The sequence below is a fragment of the Augochlora pura genome, chromosome 11, assembly GCF_028453695.1.
Source record: "Augochlora pura isolate Apur16 chromosome 11, APUR_v2.2.1, whole genome shotgun sequence".
Taxonomy (NCBI): Eukaryota; Metazoa; Arthropoda; class Insecta; order Hymenoptera; family Halictidae; genus Augochlora; species Augochlora pura.
Genome location: NC_135782.1, coordinates 10,683,902 through 10,709,994, shown reverse-complemented (window position 1 = coordinate 10,709,994; position 26,093 = coordinate 10,683,902). Strand labels below are relative to the sequence as shown.

General features: G+C 35.5%; 1 protein-coding gene across 2 annotated transcripts in view; it reads right to left on the bottom strand.

Annotated features, from left to right (window-relative positions):
• Nucleotides 1-26,093, bottom strand: part of Tok (tolloid-like protein 1 tolkin) — a 150,770-nt gene that overhangs the window by 32,419 nt on the left and 92,258 nt on the right. Inside the window, exons 1-4 of one of the 2 annotated variants that reach the window (XM_078194319.1) lie at nucleotides 21,316-21,379; nucleotides 20,105-20,257; nucleotides 19,740-19,944; nucleotides 17,601-17,861 (exon numbers count right to left, since the gene is read on the bottom strand). In XM_078194319.1, coding sequence (XP_078050445.1) covers nucleotides 17,601-17,861; nucleotides 19,740-19,852 — 374 coding nt within the window. In that variant the 5' untranslated portion in view covers nucleotides 19,853-19,944; nucleotides 20,105-20,257; nucleotides 21,316-21,379. Of the gene's footprint in view, nucleotides 1-17,600; nucleotides 17,862-19,739; nucleotides 19,945-20,104; nucleotides 20,258-21,315; nucleotides 21,380-26,093 lie in introns of those variants that run through there. The other variant, XM_078194318.1, reaches the window with a different exon arrangement.

Genomic DNA, 26,093 nt, shown 5'->3' with positions numbered 1-26,093 from the left:
CAATCGTAAAAAAGGGAAGAACCGCTCTAAACCAGCCCCGAAGACGGCGTGCACGCCGTGTAGCGCGTGTAGGCAGAAGGGGGGGGCAGGGGGACACGCCGGAGAGGCGTCGAGGAAAAAGCTGGTGCCCTTAAAAACCGGAGACACGATTTATTATTATGTCCCCGCGTTTAAATCCGACTGAACAAGTGACACCGAGTCCGCGGCAAGAAACGAGTTGTTGGAACGCGGCGGGGAAAATGTGGGGTGCGCGCCGAGGGGAGTGACACTTTGAAAAATACTTTCGCCCCTGACCTCCCTTCTCCCTCTCATCCTTTCTCTCTCTCTTCTTCCCTGTTTTTTGTTTCGCTTCGACCCCCCGCCCCCCCTCTTTTCACTCTCTCACTACCCTTCTTTGTCTTCCTCACACCCGCACTTTTCGTTTCTCCCTCTCTATTCTCTCACTCACTCTTTCTCTCTCTATTCTCTTTTTTCTCCCTTTCTCTTCTTTTTTATTATCCTATTTTTCTGCCTCTCTTTATTTTCTCTTGCTCTGTCTGCCTCACACTCTCGTTCTCTAAATCCAGGGGTTGGAAACAGTTATGACGCCGGTTCCGGTTCTTGAAACAGTTATGGCAAAGTGAAACAATTTCGTAGCTCAATTGCGGATTTTATATATCTTTATATTTATTGATTTATTGAGATCGTTAACGGAAGAAGGATATTCTTATTTGTCTTCTGTTCCTTGAAACTGAATAAGAAATTTCTTTTGCCGTCTTTGGCTTTCTAAGTCTTCTTGTGTTTCATTTTTGTGTCCTTCATCTTTTCTTTACTTTCTCTCTTTGTCTGTATTTCACTGTTTCATCTTTTTCATTGTTTCATCTTTTTCTCTGTTTTTCTTCTCTCTTCTCTATCTTTCTTTCTCGTTTCTGTCTTACTCATCCTTTTCACTTTCTCTGCTTACATTCCTTTCTTCTCTCTCCTTCTTTGCCTTTCTGACTTTTTCCTCGTTTACTATCCCCCCTCTTTCACTGTAATTCTCTTTCCTTCCCTTTCTGTTTCTCTTTCTCTGTTTTTCTCACCCCGTTACACTTTCTCTGTCTTACACTGCTTTTCTATCGTCTCTTTCTTCATCTTTCTCACTCTTTTTCTTCTCTGTTGTCTTCCAACTCACAGTTCCTCTCTCTCTCGTTCTCCACCTCTCTTTCTGTTTCTCTCATCTGCTGTCTTCATCTTACCTTTTCTCGATCTCCGTTCTTCATCTTTCCCTTTCTATTTCTCTGTCTCTGCCTTTCTCACCATGTTGCACTTTCTCCGTCTTACACTTCTTTTGTCTCTCTCCCTTTCTGCTTTTCTGTCTTTTTCCATGTCTCTTGTTCCCCCTCTTTCTCTCTATTTCTTTATCTTTCCCTTTCTGTTTCTTTTTGTCCGTCTTTCACACCCTGTTTCACATTGTCTGTCTTACACCGCCTTTCCTCTCTCTCGTTCCCCACCTTTTTCTCTCTTTTTCTCGCCTGTTGGCTTCCTCTCTCCTTTTCTCGATCTCCGTTCCTTATCTTTCCCTTTCTATTTCTATTTCTCTGCCTTTCTCACCGTGTTGCACTTTCTCCGTCTTACACTTCTTTTGTCTCTCTCCTTTTCTGCTTTTCTGTCTCTTTCCATGTCTCTTCTTCCCCCCTTTCTCTCTATTTCTTTATCTTTCCCTTTCTGCTTCTTTTTCTCCGTCTTTCTTAACCTGTTTCACTTTCTCTGTCTTACACTGCCTTTTTTCTCTTTCCTTTGCCTCCCTGTCTCTTTCCTTGCTTCTATCCTCCTCTTTCTCTCTACTTCTCTACCTTTCCCTTTCTGTTTCTTTTTTCCTATATTTCTCACCCTGTTTCAAATTGTCTGTCTTACACCGCCTTTCCTCTCTCTCTCTCTCGTTCCCAACATTTCTCTCTCTTTTTCTCGCCCGCTGTCTTTCTCTTTCACTTCCTCCGCCTCTCTCTCTCTCTCTCTCTCTCTCTCTCTCTCTGTGTCTCTCCGTCTCCCCCGCTGTTTCTCCGTCGCCCTGCTTGCGGGTCGCCGTTCCCCGTTCCACGCGTAAACATATCGGAGTAAGCCGCGGAACGAGCTCACGCGTGTGCCGGTTCTGCCCCTCGTTTATTAGTACTAATTACCGCGGGGGCATAATTCTCCTCGGATTCTCTGTTCCCGTCCCGCCCCGCTCGGCGGCGCGGGCCGCGCGCGAGGGGTGAACCACCCTTCCAGGCAGCGGCGACTCTCGACCAGGCAAGCAGTCAGGCTCTGCGTATTTCTGAATCGGTGCCGGTATTACAATTAATTAACGGGCCTCGCGAGCGAGCGAGTCGCATTAAGGGTGCGCTGGCGCACTGTCGAGCCAAGGAGAGGCGAAGCCTGGCTCGCGCCGAGCCGAGCCGAGCCGAGCGGAGCGAAACGCGGCGCGGCGCGGGTGCCGCGCGTGCATATCGCTGAAATTCACGGGTGACGGAGGAAAACTGGGAGACACGCCGATAAAGAGGAAGAGAGCGGGAGGGTCTGCCTTTAACGACGCTACGCGAAATTTCAAGTGCGGGACGACGAAAGTTTTGTCACGCCAAATATTAACGGCGATACGTACTGTTTAATACTTGTCTTATCAAACTCGTCCAAGCGACGAGTCACTAATTTGTTAATTTACGGTTTTGCAGATTATAATGTTTCATCTCATAATGATTCAGTTATTGTCCTCTGAATTAATTGATTAATAAACGTGTTAGCACTCGCCTAATAAAAATAAAGAAAGATTTAAGCCTAGACTCTGTTTCATTTGTATCAGAACAATAAAGTAACGCTACTATTAAATAAAAATGGAAAAATATCCTCTTGTACTAAAAATTAAAAATACATATATATTATAAAGATGTATTTATTAACTCTTTAAACCAGTTAGTTTACTTAGCAAATACAACGTTCTCACATTGTGAACAACATTTACAAACTATTCAAATTCGTTTAATTATTATTTATGTTCTACTAATTCCTTATAATTGTAACGACAAAGTGTTAGAAAATAAATTCCAACGAATAAGGTAAAAGAATGCGTAAACATCATAGTAATTATTTTTTAACAGTTAGAAGAAATTTATATACTTTTTTAATCATTCGAATTGTTTATGAGAGAGGTTTGGCATTTTCACTTATGGGGTTAATCTGTTTGAACACGGCGCTATAGAATGTTCTAAACCGAGTTAATAATCATTATTTGCGAGTAACGATAGACATTTATAATTCACGCGTGACAGGTAAAAACTGGGAGACACGTCGATAAAGAGGGAGAAAGGTGGAAAGTCTTTCTTTAACGACGCGCTGTTCCCCTGTGGTTTGCCGGGTTTACGGTCGCACCCGGTGCTAGACCGCCACCGGGTCAGCTTACGCTTTACGATTGACCCCTTTGCCGCTCCTTATGAAATGCATATACGCCTATTCGCGGTTAGAAAACCCGGAACGAACCGAGAGGGAAGCGAGCCAGTGGGAATCGTCATTTATTCTGCTCTTTCGCCGGTTGGTTATAGGTGTCGTTCTCAAATATATGATTCCATTCTGCTTCGACGAGAACTCATGCCGAAGTGCCGGTTCGTGCGCTATTTCTCTGTTTCCAGCTGCTTTAAATCGACGCTGTTTCGATTGGACTGAGTGGTACTTTGGAAATTACAGTTACGGGGTTTTGGGAACGCGGCTCGGGTCGAGACTGGCCGCGATTGACGCGTTTTGTCAAGCTTTGGTGTCTGTGTTGTCCTAGGACTACAACCCCTGGCAAAAGTAGGCAACTTTAGACCGTAGGTTGACTAAGCTGGGTTCGTGTTGACCCGAACTGTTTACGCGTAACGTTTACTGTGTTAACAAAAAGAGGAAAGTCGTTCTAGAGAAGTAGTTGTGTTGAAAATATAAACTTTTTATTCATAAGTAAATAGCTATATCGACCCCTTGTCGTACTTTCACGAATCCGACTTGCAATGGAAATTACTAGTAACAAATAATTAAATATGGATGTTATCCTGTTCTTTAAAATTTGAATAAAATTCTAATCCCTTGTTATTAATATTTAAGCATTCAAGTAAATTCAGGCACGGTATAAACATTAATGTTCTGTTCCTTCTAAGAAATCGTGTCAATTGAAAAATTCCTAATCTGGTGACTGTGAAAGAAATGACACGCCAAGGGGTTAATAGAATATCGTTACTTTTTAGAAAAGGAGTTATTGAAAATACGTAACTTAATTAATTTAAATATAAATGTAGTGAAAAATTAATTTTTTGGTATACAAATAAAGAAATTTTGTTTCGTATGAAATATCATCCGGCTTCAGCTTTTATTCGATTACTCACCCTACGGTTAAATTGCAATAACTTTTTTCAAATTGGACTAAATACCTTGAATTGTTTTTAATTGATAAAGGGCGTAGTTTAGTGTGCAATGGCTATAGTATTTTCTTTAATTTTGCTATTATTTGAAATGACAAAAAGAACAGAAAAATCTGAAAAACATATACATACATTGTATAATATTAACATTATAAATCTAACCAAAACTGTAAAATTACATTTTTCCATTTTCTTTTCTATCTCGAACATTTTTTGTTGCAACAAATCTTTTTCTATTTTATTATTTATTGTTCTCCTTTTATCAGTTAGCTTTATACACTGTTCACACTGTCATAGCACAAGAGAAAGTATCAAAAACGTTTCACTTTCATTGTAAACAATGCGAAACACCCTCATTCGAAAAAACAGTTTGTACAATTGATTATTAAATAACGATATCCGCGTGAGTGAATTTATAAAGAAGAATGTTAAAAAATATCAGCAGAATTTTTACATTAATTTCCGTAGTTTCTGTTTATATTTCATTGAATTATTTGTGCTAGCGTTTCAAGAAGAGTTCACAATCGAGGCGGTGTTTCATAATAGGCGGCAGATTAGAAATCTACAAGCGACACTAAACTTTCGTCGAAACGGAACGATCTGTTGCGAGCGTTTTAACAAATTTCTCCGTTAAAGTTCCGCCATTGTTTCGGCGGAGTAGAATTGTTACTTTCAAAGGTAGCGGGTCTCGCCTAACTCGTGGCCGCGTTTGTCTCGGGGTTAGAGTTAATTGTTACGACAGCGGAAAGTATCCGGAGACTTCGGCGATGCGTCTTGCTTAAGACCGCGCGTTTAACAATAAGTGCCGCGAGTAACAAAACACGGCCCATTGTTTCGATTGTGGCGGTCTTGTAGAGTACGACCGCGAAACGCAAGTCCGAGATATAAAATGTAACGATAATCGAGCAATTCCCTCTAATCTCGGGACCCATTAAATCCCCATGTCGAAACTTTCAACCCTTTGCCGGTTCAGAGGTTTAACCAGGTCCGGTTTGCAAGCGGAGTCATTGCCGGCTGGTACTTTTATCGTAAAAACGAAGCAGCCACTAAAAGGTACTAACTCTTCGTCTGCCAAGAACTTTATCGTTTACAATCTTCTCTTCGTTCATCAATGGATGTTCGCTCGGAGAAAAAAAAAAGGTAGAAATTCAGGCATTTAACTCTGAATTGGTACGATGATCTTCACAAAAATAACGGGGCAGACGTAGAGATACGGAATATAAAGTTAATTTAATGCTAAATAAATAATTAAACATCGATATTTTATCCTTAGTCAGCGTACGAAATAATAAAAATTAACGTTCGCTGTAAAATGAGATAGAAGTGCAATGTTCTGGGGACCTGGGTGGGGTTAAGCGGGGTCATGATTGACCCCACCGTACAATCTAAAGATTAACATATTTTCAAGAAATACGAAAGGATTCTAAATACTTGAAAAAAAAATGCGTCAATAAAAGGACAACTTCATGTCAAATTACAAAAGTATCTATAATTATAATTTATCGAATGAACGAACTTAATTATTATACATATATGCGGTCACATGTCTAATTTTTAAGCCAGTTGAACAATAACCATATTTTTACCCAATTACAATAAAAACTTCTTTTTAGATAAAATTATATTTTATTAACAATTATTATTTATTATCAAAAGAATAAACCACTTTGATGATATCTGTCCTAGCAACAATTAACATTTCACAATAAAGTGCGATCCGAAATGATGAAAAACGTATCAGAAATATTCGGCATGTTTGCAAAGCGTTCGAAATGCTTGAAATTCTAGATATAAATTGACCAACGACAAACCAAGCCACCGCGCTGCGCCATAGAAATGCCCGTAGACATAATTTATTGGCGTATTGAAATAAATTTTACAAATCCGTCGAACGACGCCCGAATATTTCGCGGGAAATATTTTCGTGCGCGATTTGTTTGCGAAGTGCGACACGCGTCCGAATAATTCGGCATTATTAAATTAGTTAAATAACGTTTCAGCTGCGGAATGCTCGAGCGGAATGATCATTGCCTGCGAATATACATATATATATATATCAGACACGCGTTCGACGGAAGGGACGCATAGATTTCGGGGTAATGCCGCGTTTTCATTGATGACAAATGCCGCCCCGTACCACGAGACCCTTTTATTGGGTCGCGTACACGCGCGAACGTGAATCTCGTCGCGGAACCGACGACCACGGTCGAAATGCATTTTATATTCCGCCGGCGTGATTGCGCAATGACGCGGTGCGTGTTCTTTAATGAATTTACGAACCAACCATTTCCTAGTTATTCGACTCCGCGATGAATGTTTATTCTGTTCCCGGAACGTCTCCTTGCGGAACTACGTTTCAAAATGTAGAGAACACACAAAATGTGCTCCGCATTTAGGCTTTTAATTATTTAATATTTGATTTGATCATTTTTAAACGTATTTCGTACTTTCCATCTGATGTGCTTGTTTTAATAAATTATGTAAAATGATCTCGTTGTTTAAAGATGACCAATTCTTTCGTTATTTAATTCAACGAAGTCTATTTAGTTGCTCGTTTATTTTTCTATATTGTTGCATTTTCATTTTTCCATTTAATTGTCTGGTTGTTTTTGCATTTTCATTTTGGCATTTAATTGTCTGTTTATTTTTTCATTTAATTGTCTCTTTATTTTTTTTATTTAACTGCCTGTTTATTTTGTCATTTAATTGCCTGTTTATTTTGTCATTTAATTGCCTGTTTATTTTGTCATTTAATTGCCTGTTTATTTTTTTATTTAATTTTCTATTCAATTTTCCATTTAACTGCATGTTGTAGCGGGATGGTGTTAGAAAGGTAGTTGGACTGAATTTTCGATGCAGGATATAAAGATTACTAAGGACGAAAGTAGATATATTCTGATTAGCAGGTTACAGGGTGTTACAGGTTTATTCGTTGATCAATTCCCTTGCTAACTTCTATGGCGAGCAACGAAAGCAACTTTGATCAAATGGAACAACTACTACTATCGGGCGGCCGGCCTTCATGGCCGTCCTCTCCCAATAGATCTAAGCTACCCTGCAAGGCTGTCGTATCCCTATGTCCGGAAGGCGGCCGGCCTTCATGGCCGTCCTCTCCAACCGCCATGGTCACCGAAGAACCTATGCAGTTCCCTACAGCGGGCGGCCGGCCTTCATGGCCGTCCTCTCCCTGACTACCCTGTGCGCGGCCATGGCTTACCTTGTCCTCTCTCACAGGTGTAGCACCGAATCTGGCCAAGATCCCTCTATATATATACTACCTCGTTGCTAGCCATGAACCGTTAATAACAATTTGGTAACGAAGAAGTCTGTCGCGTCTCGATGCTTCTAGAGAGTTCGATCGTGGTCCAACCGAATTATCGATTGGTCCAGAAATAGCCTCAATGATGGTAGTTTTTTGTCTTCTTCTCCTTTCGCCTCGTTACAATGTTAATCTTTTCATTTAGCTACGTTTTCATTTTTATTCTTCTTTGCCTGTTCATTTTTATACAGATTTGTCTACCGAATTTCTTATTCCTTTTTTATTAGATATCAACATACTAACTTCAGCAGTATCTTTATAAACGTACGCCAAGGAGAGTAATGAGAATAAAGTAAATTGTAATGAGACTGACGTGAATAAATTTGTTGAATCCGCATGAAATGTGCGCCAGGTTATGGCGCACACAACTCTTTCACTTTAGTAAGTTTTCTTGTCAACCATTAGTTTTAGAATAATTGAACCATGTATTCTGCAGGCAGAGGAGTTAAAGCGTTCAATTAGTAAAGATTTATAATTTTCCGATATTTTCTTATGGTGTTAAAATAGGATAAAAGTCAACATTTTCGAGCCACCATGTACAGCAGCAGGAATTGCCATCGAAACGACTAATTCGAGGGACAGGATAATTCTAGGGATCACATAAGAATGTGTTGCACTTTAAAATTCATAGGGCGTCCTTCGAATACGGTCGCGGGTAAATTTGAAGCACGTAAATCCCATTAGATGGGATCTTAAATTCATGGTGAAGTCACGAGACCCGACGCGCGGTTGCGCCCTTTTCAAAATCTCATCCTTTTCTCTTATGCGCGCTTTCGCATGCTGCAATTACTCGGCCAAAATTAAGGAAAAATCTATGCACATAGTCGATTGAACATTTGAATCAAAATATGATATAACTTTTTCACTTTTATCAATTAATTCGATTAGAGTCATAGTAAATCACATTTTTCCTCTTTGTGGAAAACAAAAAGTGTCACTGTTTATTAACATGTGTGTAATAATGCGCACGTTAATAAACAACATTACTGTTCAAATTTATTGTTTAGATAATTCAGTTAATTAAGTTAGATTAATGTAAGTATAATTATTATTATAAATATAATAAATATAAGTATAAATATTATTATAATTATAAGCATAAATATAAGTGTAAATATTATTATAATTATAAGCATAAATATTATAAGTATAATTAAGTATAATTATATACCTGCGTATTTTACGCATTTTCGGTAAAGACGACTAGATAAAAAAATGGCAAAGAAAAAAGATGAATTTGAGGATATATTTATGTTATGTAGAATTTATTAAAAAAAAATTAAACTGGTAAGAAATTTTCATCTGACTTACGTTTCTTATAATCAACTCAGACAAGTTTTATTTTGTATTAAAAATGATTAAAATCCGCAATTTATAATTTGTTTCACTCGTCTTCTTAACATTCTTGTACGTATAGAATATTTTATATACATAAATAAAAATATTTGAAAATATGACTCTAAAATTTCTGAAGTATTAAATTATTATTTACAGTGCTGTTGTATTCTTAATTTAATAAGCAAGTTGTGGAAAGGTTGCAACCGGTTGAAATGATAAAAATAATACCAAATTAATATTTTCGAACAATTTCATCTGTGCCATTAAAGAAAATTTAAATGTTATTTTATTTTTATTGCTATTCCAACCAAACTCCAATATTGGCAAACATTTGTTTACTCCTTGTTCAGTAAACTAGTCGTTTCGACATCTGTACTACATCCAAATCGTTTTCAGTAATTTTAACCTTAAAACGACTCTTTTATATTTTTCGATATAAATAACATTGTGAGATTGCGTTGTAATATATTTATTTGTACATTATTAACATTACATGTTATATTTTATAGATTATATAACATTGTAAACAAGTAACATTGCAGGGTTGCGTTTTAATACATTTATTTGTATGTTTACTAATATTACATATTATATATCATAGCTGACAATAATATATAATATCTAATCACAATTTACACGTTTACAGACAAATTCAACATTCTATAAGATTACTAACAACCCCAAACGGTCATTCCAATATTTCAAACATATTATCGTTTTAAAAAACCTTTTTCAACCTGGTATACGCAAAATCTCATTATAAACAATGAAAGAATCGAGCCTGAATAATCGATTCGAATCGGCAATTTTTTTTCTACCGGTTTCGGGCGTACTCCGCCCCATAGTGGCAGCGGCGGCGGACGACTCGATGGGGATTTCAATCAAACGATCGCGAGACGCATAGATCATTCTATTAGGTTTGACGTGCGCTAGTTACCACCCCTTCGTTCGTCGATCCATCTCCGCCCCGTTACGCACCCTTCTATGACCGGGCAAGCAATAAACCACAATATAATATATCAGTGTCCTCGCCAAACCGAAATAATCCTTCGAGTCCGCGTGGCGCGACGCGATTCACGATTTTTCATCAATCACCGGTTATAAAAGGATCCCCGGCGCGAGACTTTTTTTTTATTTACGTCACGAATATTTCAATTGCCGCGTTAATCTGTCGCCGCCCTCGATATCACGGTCCCGCGATACGGAGATCGAACCGCGGCACCGTTGCCGACGTCGATGCGTCCCGGTGAAACGTAATCCGCCGCAATCGGACGTTCCGCTTGTAATCATTTCGAAATTAATTAATTATCTGGCCGCGCGACGTCGCGCGGGCCACGGTTAATTACGCAATTAATTAAGTGACGTTCCAAAGTTTTGCGAACGAGCACGGGATCGTGCCGATCTCGTAAACGGTGTGTAACAAACGAAAAAAAATGCCAGATAGATGTCCGGATGTGGACCGAGGGGATAGGGGTGGGGGTGGGGGTGGGGGGTTGGTTTCGATCGCAGTTGCTGCGATAATGGTGGCGATTACATCGCGTTGCAATTTTTCTTCGTATCCCGACGAGTGGATATTGCGATGTTTCATTTGTTGAGTTACTCGCGTGCGCATTTCTGTAATTAAGTGGCACGTTTCACGAGAGATGTCTTGTTCTGTACGGATGTAATATGGCTTTGTATTATTGTACAATATAATATTACTGTGTTTTTGTTAGACGGTTGTCTTGGTTGTGTTTTATCAGAGAAGCGGGGAAATATTTTGCGTTCATGTTGATTTTATTTTGTTCAAACTTGATTTTGATTTTGTTTTATAGTTTCTGAGATTGTTACGGGGCTGCCAATTTTTATGGAGTCGTTTTATCCTCTCTAAAGTATCATACGGGCACATTTTCTTTAGCATTCAAGAGTAATAAATATTTCTGAGTGACTGGGGAAGGGGTAAAGCTATTAGGTGAATTGATGTAAACATTTTTATATTTTGAAGAATATGTTCCCTTGAGGTATGAAGAAACGGGAAAGTTGTAGTTAAGAATATAATTAAGATCATAATTTCAGCGCAGTTGCCATGATTTATGTAAATTATTGAAATAAAAAATAAAACTTTTTCAAATTATAGTTCTTGATTAATGAGAGCGCCGTTTTATAAAAATTCTGACAGTGGCCAGATTCTAAAGAAATAATCATAGAATTTTTTTCTTAATAAATAGGTGGTTTAATTTATTTAAAAATATCCTGGTTATCTAATGAGAAATTTTCATTAGCACACGGGTAGTTTTTATTAAAAATATTTCAACACTATTTATCCTCTAAACTATATTAAAACATTGAATTTCCTCTTCAATTTCTAAGTGCATTATTATACACCTGTTACAACATGTAAAAACCATTTACAAGAAAATGGACGTGACATAATAGAAGTAGATATACTTTTACGAAATTATAACAATTCAAATATCAACAATTTCTCGAAAATCGTCGGTCACTCGAACAGCGTAACCTTTTAATAAAAATATTCAAAAGCTCGTTAATAAAATAACGATATTTGTACTGCGAGTCTGAAAAAGTATTTCATTTTATTTCGATAATTAAACACGCGCAGTCAAATATTTGATTCTGGTCGTGTAAAACATAAAACAAAATGTTCGATACCTGATGATTTCAAACATGAAATAAAACGTTTCGTTTCGATAAGTAAAAACATGAAGTAAAACATTTGGTAATTAATAATCTACATGAAACAAAATATTTGACATTTGTTAATGTAAAACACGAAATAAAATATTTAGTAATTGATAATCTATAACATGAAACAAAAATTTGATGTTTGTGAATCTAAAGCATGAAACAGAAGATTTATTAATTGATAATCTAAAACGTGAAATAAAATATTTCATATTTGAGAAAAAAACATAAAAGAAAATATTTATTTTCGATAGTCAAACACACAACGAAACATTTGATTTCGATAATATGAAGTATGAGATAAAATATTTCACTCCAATAACAGTATAGAATAATATATTTTTCTCGATATCATAAACTATGAAAATATTCCAACTTGATAACAAAGTATAAAATAAAATATTTCGTTTCAAGAATTTAATTGTACACGCTACGATTTCATTCACAGCTTTCTTACTACAACGAAACAACTTTTCCTATATATTTCTTTACTATATATCTTTTATTCACTTTCATTCCTAAATTCTCATAGCCCAGGAATTAAATAGAATTTCGAGTAAACAAGTAATATTCCAACCCATTACACAGGGTGCACCACAAACTGTCCCCACCTCTTTCACGTCTGATAAAATCCCACCTTTCTATGAAAATTAATCTATGTCCGACCAGCGCGAGATTGCAATTTCGCAAAAAAGTAAGAAAAATTTCCACGAAACTTTCGTCGTAGTTCTTTCTCGCTCAAGGGTTTAATTACCGCGCGCACGTCCGCATCAGCAGAGGTTTTCCTCCATCGACAACACATGAAATTCGAAGCTGTCGCGCGGTTAATAGAGCTATCCCGGGCACTCGCTGCGCGATAGATTCGTTTTCATCGAGGTTCATTGAATCGCGCCTTAAATTCCTCTCCTTTCACACGTCCGTTCGGTTGTCCAGGTGACAGACAACGGGCCGCGATAACCCCGGCGCGGCCTCCCCGATAACCCGCGATGCCGCACACCATCGAAAGAGTGGTCCCCGCACGGAAGTCGGGGTGGGCAGGAGGGCGCGGGGGGACGCAAGAACGAAAGTCACGGAGGACAGTGGAGAATGATGAGTTACGGCAACCGATCTCCGCCGATCGGACGACGTATTCGCTGAATACGAAATTTTCGCCGTTCGATCCCGATAAATCACTCATCCGCCGTTTTACTTCCCCCTCCCCCCCCTCCCGCCGCCGGATCTTTTCTTGCTTTTTCCGCGGCGCTCTCCCACTTGGCTGTTCACCTTTTTGCCTCTTCATTTTCCGAAGAAAGTTGAAACGGGAACGGGAAAAACAGAGAATGGCTGTGGGGACGGGGGGATCGATAGGGTGAAGTTACCCCGTGGCGCGATCGCTTTCACGGATCCTTCAATGAAAAACGTTTAAGCCCCGATTAGATTGGACCTTTACTCCCCTTCACTTTTTTCCGTCCCCTCTCCGCCAACCCCCGCCGCCCACCCCCTCCGGCCCTGCCGGAATTAATGCGACTCGGTCGACGTTTTCAGCCGTTGCTTAAAGCCGACTTAAATTTACAACTTCCGAGATTCTCGGCGGACTTGGAAAAAAGTGAACTTGCGAGAGCTTGTTATCGCTAAGTAATTAACGTATTCTTGTTCAACGGGTCCCCGCTCCCGTTTCACGGCTTTGCCGTAATTTCGCCCGGATTATGTCGATGTAATCAAATTTCGTCGGACGCAGATCTACGTTGCTGTACTGCGTCTTCAGATTTAGGGCGCGAGCCGAAGCTCGCGGTAGGATTTTTGTTTGAGAACTCCATTTGCTTAGTGACCAAATCTCTTATGTCTTGAATATGATAGTTTATTATTATCGCATTATTTCTATAATGTTCTAATTTGACGCCGTACTTTCGATTTAAGAAATTAAATCTCAGTAACTAGGTTACATATCTCGATTTCCGTTTCGTTAAGCCAATTTTTGATTTTTCTAGGCTGTGCGAATACACTAATTTTTATTTAATGCATTAAACATATGTTTCCATTTGTTTTCAGATATTTTCGTTGGTAAATAAATTGTCTCTCTTGAACAAATTTAATAACTTAATAATGCTTTTAATCGAATGAAAATGATTGTCCGTAATTGACATTATTTATGCATTTGGTGGGAACAAGTTTTTTTTACGGTGAACACAAATGTAATGATAATTATTCTTTAAAAAAGGTGAATTACAATTTGAAAAAACAAGTGGTAAGTATAAACGAAAATTACACAATGTAAAAATAAGTAGAAAATATAGAATATAGAATATAGAATATAGAATATAGAATATGGAATATGGAATATGGAATATAGAATATAGAACATGGAATATGGAATATAAAATATGGAATATAGAATATGAAATATAGAATAGAAAATAGAAAGTAGAAAGTAGAAAATAAAAAATACAAAAAACAAGATATAAAATCTAAATTACAGATAGAAAATGTCAAACACCAAGGTAGATATTAATTTCCGAAAGTATAAAGTGCTGAATGTATAGCCATCACGATCGCTCCAAATATAAAAATACATTTCACCTATGCAACAAACTTGTACACGTACGAAGAAAAGGGTTAAAGAGATTCGGTTTGTAGTATAAAATAAAATAAAGCAGGAAGTGGAGGAATAGTGATGCGGTTGCTTTTTCTTTTTAGGGTGACCTGGCTGGAGGCGAAACGTGGGTAGAAATTCCTCCAGATTCAAGGTTTAACCACGTCAAAGGCATCGGGTCCGGCTTGATTCTCTTTAGAATTCTCTGGAGCTTCATCGGAGAATCACAGTACGATCGTGTTTCATGGTGTCGGATATACGCCATAAGCGAACACTTTCGCGAGGCTGCTTGATGCTAACAAGGACATATCCCATTGGAATGCCCGCAATGTTGGATGAAATTATAAAAATAGAAAATAGAAATTGCATGGTATGCAAGACGCATGTTTTCACCACAAAACAAACAGAAATGTTAAACAAAATAACAGATCTAAGGAGGAAGATATAAGCTGGTTTTATTTAAACAACATTGTAAGATGATAATAACTAATTTTCAGATTAATTATTTTTCAGAGAAGTATTATTTAAACATGCTCGAGTATTATATCGTCAGAACATATGGCACAGTTTTATTTATTATTTCATGCAAATGCTTTTCATTTTTATTGTTCATGTGCCTTTGCTACCTGCCCAAAGAAAAATAGTACAAAAATGCAGATTCGGAGGATATTATTGAATGCGTTTAAAACTGTGTTAATAATTAACGTTGCATGATTTTTAATCAACGAAAAATAAGTATATTAATTATTCATGTTAGTTATATTAGTTATCCAGTGTGTCCCAAAAATCATTCGCAATCGGGAAGTGGACAGTTTCTGAAGTCATTTGAATCAACTTTACAAAAATTTCCTTTACAATAATCTTCTCCGTAATATATCAAGTATATTAAGTATACTATAACATATTATTATTACATTATAACTTATATCAATTATTCACATCACAAGTATGTGCAATGAATGAATAAATCTCTTAGTTTCTTTCCAGCACTGTAAACATTTTTAAAAAATGTGAGGCATTTGTTAACTTATTACTTGTTGCCTTGGAACTAATTTATCGTTTTTTTATGCGAACGTAACATGTTTTATTAATGTATGCTGCTTAACATTATTCATAGCTCATCCAACAGTTAGTCAGTCATGATATTGTTTTCTCACCGATATTTCAACAAATAAGACATGATCAGTAACCAGAATGTCTATGGAAAAGTAAGGAGAACTTTAAAAATACTTGAATGTATCTTTTAATATCGAAACATATTTATTCGTAATATACAGGGTAGTAAAAACGGACGATAGCTCAAAGGAATGGTACCTCTTTGCATTATGAAATAAATTGAAGTGGTCTACTACATTTCTTCTTAACACAGCGGCGCATCGGAAAGTGATTTTAAAAACGATTTACTTGCTATGCCCTTTTGATTGCTCGGCACGATGCATTTTTTCCTTGTTTTGATAAATTGGTTTCTAGATACTGTGCAACAGAAATGCATTTCCTTCGTAAAATTTGATTATGTTCGATCCGTTTCAAACGTTTTGTTTATACATAAATACCAAGCTTGAAATATTGGAAACAAAAGAGTGTTACATAACCATGACATAACCTTGAAATATTGGAAATAAAAGAGTCGCATGTTTCCACTATCGATCATTTTCCATTTATTTACAAGGAAGTATACCACATATGTACATACTCATGAGTTTGCAGAATTCACAGTACACATGGAAATGTATCTGAATTAAAATAGTAGTAATAACTAGACTGCAGATTTTTATTTGAAATAAAAATTCTTTACTTCAATTGCAACAAGTAGGAGATAAACAAAAATTGTTATCGCGTCGCAGGAATTTTAATAAATTGAAAACAATGTTATAACAACCTTAAATTTCTCTAATAATTTTGTTCTCTTGCTAATCCATTTAAGCCATTTTATATGATAAATAAATATCCCTTAATGCCTAATTAATTCGTCTTGGCAAGCGCTTTCATACAATATAAAAAATCATTTCTAAAAAGTAATGCAGATAGAAAAAATTATGCAGACCATTGCATTGCCTGCAAAAGACAGTATAACTTTTTCCTCTTTCAATTTTTTCTAACGTACACTATTTGCGAGAAAAACTCTGTACAGGATCAGCTTGGACACCCTGTATATTTACGGCAGTTCTTCATCTGACGGTAGCTATTTCTATTCGGCGAATACTTTTCGTTATTCGTCCGAAATGCTTACAAAATTTCATTATACATAATCTCGCATTTCAAGACGTCCATTTTGCCTGGTCCGATGGCGTCACTATAAAAAAGTAGTTTCACCGAAGCACCGATGAAAACTGCATTTTCGTCGAATACAGTTTTCCAATAGCCATGCTCGTCCTTCTTTTCGAGCTTCGCTCCCCACCATTTCGTTCCCGTCTTCTTCGCCCCGATGTTTCCAGGAGAGACAAACATAATCTACACACAAACACACCCTCGACCCGGTCAGAGGAGACGATGGCCGATGTTGACAGGTTATTGGCAGTTCAAGGGCTGAAAATGCCCGACCGGCAGTATCGGTCCCCATTTTCCAGCTTTACGATGACGACCATTGTTATTGGCATAGTAGCCCCACCAGCGGAAAATTGTTAAAAAAGCGACTACGACTACACCGGCGTATACAGTTAATCGCCACTCTATTTGAAAAACCGGCTCGTTTTTTAAGCAATAGATTACCTCGTAAATGGCGGGGTCGTTCTTTTTTAAGGACTCCCGTGATTCCGAAATAAGTAAACTATGGTGTTTGAACGGCGATAAATATTTCTAGACGGCAAATTCTTCTTTATCTTTCTGTTGAAATGTGGAGTTATATTATTGCTGATTAAATAGCGGGTTCATTGATATTTTATACGTTTTCATCAATCAATCAACATTAAACAATTCTGTTCAATATATTGATTAATTTATAGTCTTTTAATTGCCTGTTTGAGAGTAAAAAAGATTGGAAAATTGTAACAAGAAAATGTCATGAGAATAACTTTGCGAAAGAAATGTCACACATGTACATATAATAATAATTTTTAATTTCTTTCTAATATACTTATAATAATAATATTTAATTTCTTTGTAATATACGTATAATAATAATATTTAATTTCTTTGTAATATACGTATAATAATCATTTTTAATTTCCTTCTAATATACGTATAATAATCATTTTTAATTTCCTTCTAATACACGTATAATAATCATTTTTAATTTCCTTCTAATACACGTATATAATCATTTCTAGAATCAAACTATTGACTTGTACGAACAAAGTGCATGCTGAAATACCTTCTTCGATGATGACGTCGATGACGCCGCTTCGACGTATTCTGCGCGTTGGTCTCTGCACCGACGGTGAATACTTCCTCGATGTTCCCCATCTGATTGGCAGCCTCGGTGGTGCTGGCGGGGGTGTTGGATTCGCGGGATGATTTTAGAATGGTGTTCATTGGCTTGGTGGCGTTTACATTCGGTATCGCGAGCGGTGTTTGATAACCTTGCTTCCGAGCGGAATGCCTCTTTTTCGTCGGTGGGGTCGTCGACTCCAACCTGAAAGATTCAACGAATCTATGGAACAAATGCACGGGGTTTTGCAAGTTACAGCTTACGACATCTACCACTGATGGAAAACAGTTGACCAGAATTTTTAACACAATATTTTGAAAGAATTTATGCGTTTGTTATTTATGATATTGTTCTTAAATTCTTCGGCAAGAATTTAATATCATTATCAGTCGTTCTTTAACAAAGTTTATCTACCCTCGCACTCGACGCTATTTTAAATGTAAATCTATAATAATTTTTCTGATTTATAGTTTCTTACCGTGGCATAACAATTTTTTAATGTTTAAAATAATTAAAGACAGAAAGGAGTGTCTAAGAAGCATTTGCATCTTGAAATTAATTCACGTTAGTTTTATCTGAATTTTTTATCTGTTATTAGTTACTATACATAATTATCAGCTTCTAGTTACAATAACCATTTAGAAGATTATTGACAATAATATTGAGTCACTCAGTGATTTATTTAATAGTCGAACTTATTTAGATCTAGGTCTTTTTTAATTTACTTTATTTTTAACTTATTTTTCACTTATTCAGATCTAGGTATAGTTCATGCCTTTTTTAAAGATTAGAGGTAAATGAAACGACGTTTACGTAAAAGTATTCCATATTTTGCAAATATCTTATGCGCGCATTTCTGAAGTCAGCGTTCTCGATATTTTCATTTCCACAGCAAGTCGAGACGTAATAAACAAAACGTATTGCAGATTAAGTTATTGTTCGTAATTAATTTATGTTGTGCACAAATACGAAAGTCACCTCAATTGCTTTAATTAGTATTTCATATATATCGCTAGTTATTTTTAACGTTTTATCATTGTTCGCGTTATTTGTTTAAACGTGCACGCGTCGACATTACAATAGTTTTGATAAATCGATTACTACAGCTACAATTAAAATATATTAAATATAATATATTAAAATCTTTTAATATAAAAGATTTTAATAAATATATATAGATAAATCTTTTTAATAATATAATTCCAGACGGATAAAACAGATAAAATTAAGCTAATTAAGAATGCTACAAAATTGAAGATAGGTTATGACAAGATGACAATTTAATCCTTGTAAAACGAAGCTATAAATTTTTATTTTTTCTTATCATACTACTGAATTGAAGTCTCGTGACATCCTCAAGTATAATACATTTTTTATACAAATTTAATTCATAATAGACCTTCAATGGAAACTTAAACTGTGATATAGTTCTATATAAATTACAACAGATTTTTCTATAAATTTTTGATAGAAATTTGAAATACAATATAATAGTTTTTTAATAGTGCCTTAAATTATAATAAAAGCTTACATAGTAAACGTTAATAATCTTTACAGAAAGAAATGTATTCTTACCTAAAAACGACTTTTATTATCGTTTCATGAATATGCGATAACTATTTCAAACAACTTGAATATTTTTGAGATGTTAGACCAAGTAGTTTACTAAGCGATATCTCGAATAATTTTTGCAACCGTCGTAATTTAAGACGACAAAAGAATTAATAATTAACGTTTCTCAACTTTTGTATAAATAATGAATTGCACTTTAAACGTTGTCCAGATAACATCGTTACTCGCTGCGAACAGAATATACATATATGGGTTAGATTAGTCGTGCGCGAACACGAACGCAATGATCCATAAATTAGTGCGCATTTGAGAAAAATTTAGCGACGCAGGTGCCACTGTATTTTTTTTCCCCCGGTTTTAATTACTTTCGCGGCTGTTAAGTATTTTCCCGCATCCGACTGCAAGTACAGCCCGCGGCTATATCTGTTCGAGGAGGAGAAATCTCTCTCGGCCGTAGCTCGCCGCGTGTGCGTAATTCCCGCATAAAAGTTTCGAGAGTTTTGCCCTAACCTGAACTCGACACCCTCGTCTCGCACTCCGGGGCCGGCGTCGTCGTTCCTCGCGTTAAAACTGAAACCGCCAGCGACTTCGCCGTCCATGCTGTATTGATTCCGGTCCACCATAATTGGTTCGGATTTCTCCCGCGAAGACGCGGCCTCCTCGTTCTCCTGATGCGTTCCGTTGCCGTCGTGCTCATTTTTAAACTGGAGGATCTCTGAAACCAGAACTGCCGGTGACACACGACGTCGAAAACAAAGTCCGCGCGTACGGGCGAAACGAACGGTCCCGGCCTCGTGGACACTGTCGCACGGACAAACTTTTTCTTTCTTCTTCTTTCACCAGTCTCCCGTCCCCCTCCCCTGTTTTCTGTTTACCTGTGAGACCCTCTTCCTCGACCTGGAGACCCTCTTTCAGGACCTCCTCCCGATACTTCTCCAGCTCCTCCAGATAACTCTTGTTCAGCTTCTGCTGCCGCCACTCGGTCTCGTATTGGATGTTTGGCAATGCGATGTCGCCCAAGAAACCACCTGCAATCAAACAGTTCGGATTGGATAATATTTCGGAGAAACGAATATTACTTTAGATAAAAGTTTCCTTGTGGTTCACGTGAAATCTTATTTCAACGGAGAAATGAAACGGCACGTAATGTATTTTATTATAAATAGTGAAATATGATAAAATATTTTTATTATATAAATAGTAAAATATAATCAAATATTTCTATTACACAAATGATAAAATATGATGAAATATTTTTATTATATTATTTTACGTTTCTGATTATCGAAACGAAACATTTTAGTTTATCACAGGGTGTAATATCTTATTTTATGTTTAAGATTGTGAGAATGAAATATCTTATTTTATGTTTAAGATTGTGAGAATAAAATATCTTATTTTATATTTTAAATTGTAAGGGAAAGAATATTTTATTCCATATTTTCGATTATCGAGGTATCATATCTTATTATATGATTTAGATTAACAAAATCAAATGTTTTATTTTAAAATACATTATCTTGATAATCTAAACCATACTATTTTGATGATCAAAAGCGTAAAATAAAATGTTTGATTTTGATAATCTAAATCTAAGGTATAATAGAATAAATAATTTCATCTTAGAGGATGAGTGCACGTAATCCTGACGAAGTATGTCGCAGAATACACAGAAATTGCTAATGTCTATACTGTTAAGCCGACAAACACAAACAGATTGAGGAGCTCCTTTTTGCAAATATTATGTTTCCTTGTGCCTGAAGTAACTTATGATACAAACAATTACATTTTATGTACATTTAAAATGCAGAGTGACGTCAAATAAGACACTATTTTAAATAATATTTTAAATAATTGTATACGTATATAATAAATAACTTTCGTGTCATCCAAAGTGCATTTAAACTGAACGAATCATTTTCAAGCGCGAATGAAGTATTAAAACGTATAATAATTTATCTTTCACGATTACTTAAAGACGTTATATAGTTTCTTTATCACATTAGTAATAATATCTGTCTTCAACTATATGAAACAATCGCCATTTGTCAGAACAGTAATAATGAAAGAACATGATAGTTCTTACGTATCGTGTTAACAATTTTCGTAATGGCAAAAATATCGCAGGAGTTTCTTCGTCTCCCGCGCAGTCCGAACAATTTATTTTACTCCAGACGTCAGCTCTCCCCGTTCTATTTAACGAACAAAAATTATATCGATATCTGTTATGGTTTCTGAGAAAGACAACTTGCAACACTTTATGTGACTCACGCCTTACATCTACCAGGTGTCCAATTTCTCTCTACCGAGCTACGCCAGAAACAAGAAAAGTGTCGGTCAATCATACAAGACACATTTTCACGAAAAATAACGACAACAATTTTCGCATTCGTTCTATTCGACGTAGAAACGAGTTAGCTTATTTTGGCTGCGATCCGGAATGTTTACGAATCCCTTATCGTTCTCCTACATTTCAATGAAACCATGTAATACAAATTCTTCGCATTGATTCCTGCCCGCGTGTTATTTCTTACTCAATCAATCTTTTTTTATGCCTGCACTAATCGACGAAGTGAATAAACACAGTTATCGGAACGCGGATTAGATAAGTGTCGCTAATTTGTTCCTGTACTGGATCGAATGGAAACGAGTTCATTGTTACTTCGTGTTATTCTTACAGCGGCTTAATCAAAAATTTATCAGCCCGTGTTTATACGATGTTTTCTCTTATTTTGCAGACTTCGTAACTCCGTAAATACGTTAACGGTAATAAAGTCGAACAATGTGATTTATTATAAACTGTAATAAAGTGGTTTATCGAAGAACTGTAATAAACGGGCTTACTACAAGTTGTAGTGAAATGGTTTATTACGGATTTTAATAAAATGTTTTATTACGAATTTTAATGAAATGGTTTATTAAAGATTTTAATAAAATGATTTATTACAGACTTTAATAAAATGATTTACTACAAATTTGAATAGAATAGTTTGCTACAAATTGTAGTAAAATGATTTACTATAATTTGTAATAAAGTGATTTGCTATAAATTTTAATAAAATAGCGTACTACAAATTGTAATAAAATGGTTTACTACATTTCTAATAAAGTGGTGTGCTACAAATTTCAATAAAATAGTTTACTACTAATTGCAATAAAATAGTTTACTACTAATTGCAATAAAATGGTGTACTACAGTTTGTAATAAAATGATTTGCTACAAATTTCAATAAAATAGTTTACTACGAATTATAATAGAATGGTGTGCTAAAATTTGTAATAAAATGATTCGCTAGAAATTTTAATAAAACAGTGTAGGGATTATTTTTGAAAGGATAAATCCCACGTGACTCCGTGGTAATAATAATAGAACAACCACAAAGGACACCTTCGATTAACAATAATAAGAATAGTTTATTATTAATAGTTCACGACTTCCCACGTCTTACAACAACGATAATAAGTGCAATTTCTAAGCTAACAGATCTCTGGAAAAGCGTACGCAGAACTGGCGGTGGCAAAAATATGGAAAATCAGCCGACATTCAACGTGCTCAAAATCCTAAGCTACTTATAATCAGGGAGCCAGTCTACTGCAAATATATGTAGGTGCACGCGTACATGCACGTGTTAACGATCGTGGTGGGATGCGAGTTTAACCACCGAAAGAAACTGCGTTTAGCGTTTCCCAACGAAAACGAAATTAACGAAATCAGTCCTACGTTATTGGATTTTTGAATTCCCGTTCACGGGAACGTTCTAATTAAATGCAAAATAAACGAGACTCGCGCGCTACGGAGCTGTGATAGCAACTGAAAATAATGGGAAGCAAATTGTAACGATGCCGACTGTTTATAAAAACGAAACACGCGCGGATGCAATCTACGTGTACATAAATCGCTTCGGCTAAAACTTGCATTTGCAATTAGTTCACGTGTAACCAACGGATTTCCTTTTATCTCAAAGACAAAGCTTTGCGCGCGAACCTTTTTTTCTGCGACTGTATGCATAAATTTTTCTCTTGAGCTTCTATTAAAAAGATAGAAAACTCAATTTCAGTGTTTTTCACGGGGAATTATAATTTGTTTATTATCGTTGCCTGTGCTCTTCCTGTTGCCTTTAATCACCTTGTTCTATGTTTCTTTTCTTACTCATTTATTTTTCCTGTTTTTAGATTTTCGGTAGTCCGAAATGACACACTGAGTGCAAAAGTTTAGGGGTACAAGTAACAATGACAAATTAAATGCTTATTTATTGATTTTATACGACACGATCAAAACGAACGAAGTTTTCTAATGTAATCAAATATTTGTATCACTTGAAAATAAATTACTGAAATACAATCATTTGAAACGGTCATAGTTGTTAAATATTAGAAAATCCAGAAGCAAATCTTAATTGTTTTTTACATCGAGAATTATTCTTGTTCAGAAATGAAGTGAAATTGAAACAAAAGTCTTTTTTAATTAGTTTTTACGCAGAATTTCTATTACAACATGAAAGAATAGTACATGCGAAACAGTGTATGTATTGTTAACAAATTGTTACTTCTACTGTACTTAGATATATCAATCATTATCCTCATTTGAAATATTTTCGTAAGCAAACAAAAATTCGAGAGCAAAATCTATTCGCAAACATTTTTCTATTTGCACCAATATTTATAAAATACTCTAAAGAACACTTTCGATTTTTAATGTTCACTTTTTTGACACAAGTTATTAGATAAATATCTTGTTTCTGTTTGAAACTTAAATCATACATTACTATTATTATGATTATTATTATTGTACACTATTATTAACAATTATACCTTATTATTATTATACCTTATAAAAATTACTTTTGAAGCAAACTTTGCTAAAAATATTTCCCGCAAACTGTCTTGTTTCTAAGTCAAATATAGCTTTCACCTCGCTTGCGATTTCTTTTCGATCTATTTCTTAAATAATAAATGATTATAACACAGTTTAATAATACGATTGCAGCAGCACGCTTTATTTATTTCGATGCAACGAGATGAAAAATGCAATACGATGCGACTGATGCAAGACTGTTCGGCGAACATCAAATCGTGAACACACATTCTAGAACTTCGTTCGCTTGTGCATAAGAAAAACGAATAATACGATTACGATGGACTCCGCGAAAACAACTTAATTGCAGTTAAGATGTTTTCGCACCCAATGCATCTAACGAATATCATGCTGCGATCATCGGAATCTGTACACAGTAATTTCAATCTATCTCCGTTCAACCTATCGTCGGATGACCCTACGTTCCCGTGACTCATATCATTTGTTTTCCGATGCATCCAATATCCCTAAACATTAGTCATCGTAATCAGTAACTCCAAAACATCTCGACTTGAGTCATCATCCTTTTCTCTGTCGGCTTAAGATCCTCGAATTGATTTTACCCTGTCATCTATTTAGAATAAATGTCCTAATTACTATACCGCCGAATTAAAAACTTAGAGAAAAAGAGCAGTTGTATAAATAAATATACATTTTTCCCCGAATTTAACGCGTTAATTGGTAAATATAATAAAAATATATAGATCATCGATTTCTAGATTTTTTTTTGTATACGACATCGATTCTAGTATTAGCATGACCAAATGTCAAATTGGAGTTCATTAGATGCAAATCTTGAAATTGAAAAACATTGTCAATAGTTACTAATAAAATTAATTAAGCTTAATTGCAATGTATGTTACAGTCTTAGAATTTTGTTCTGGTTAGAAACACAATAGAATTTTAATAATCAGAATATCTATTTTGCAATGTTTCACTATAGTTAATGTTATATTAATCGTATTATTTTTCTATTATTTTATTATTATTCTATCATTATTCTATCATTATTCAATTATACTATTATTATTCTATTACTATTCAATTATACTATTATTATTCTATTACTATTCTATTATTAATCTATTATTATTCTATTATTATCCTATTATTATTGTAGTATTATTTTATTATTATTTTATTATTATTCGTATGCATATGTATTTCATTAAATATTTATCTTTCCCTGTGGTCCGTGCACAAAAATCACGAAAACTTTTCATAACACTTTGACAGCTAATAAAATATAAAGGTGCTAATATAAATATACAGAGCCTGTACACTCTCTTTCTGTGATTCGACAATTACACGACGAATTAAAAGTGATTTTCAATTTTAAAGCGAACAGCAGTTGTAAAAGCGTAGCGTATTGTTCGTTTGCATCGTCCGTTTTAGATTGTATGAAGTTTTAATGGAAATTCAGCGGTCGGGTAGTTAAATATATTTGAACGAATTCCCCTTTCATTTTCTTCTTACTTTTTTGCGGCGTCCGTTTATTCTTCTACAGAGATCGCGTTTCGTTGTGCAATTAATACCACTATTTCTCGAATGCATTTCGGCGATTTCGCTGCATAAAATATTGCTTAATTGTCATCGTGCTATAATTATAAATAAATTATAAATATTGTTTTAATATACAGACTCTCGAGCAATTGCTGTATACTTAAATCATTGAAATGAAATTAAAGGGTTTATATTTATCGCCAAATATTGCTATAATTATAAATAAATGATGAATATTGTTTTAATATACAGACTCTCGAGCAATTGCTGTATACTTAAATCATTGAAATAAAATTAAAGGGAATTTTGTTAAAATGAAGTGGACAGTAATCGAGTAGAATATAATTTTAAAAGCGTGTAATTTTATAGCGTGGAAATAAAGATTTGAATGAATTTTTTAGAAAGAACAAAGGCAAAATATATTTATTAATAAGAAAATATAACCGCGTCTTCTTTGCATGACACTTGCATATGTTCTGCTCTTTCTCCCGATCATCTTTTCATAG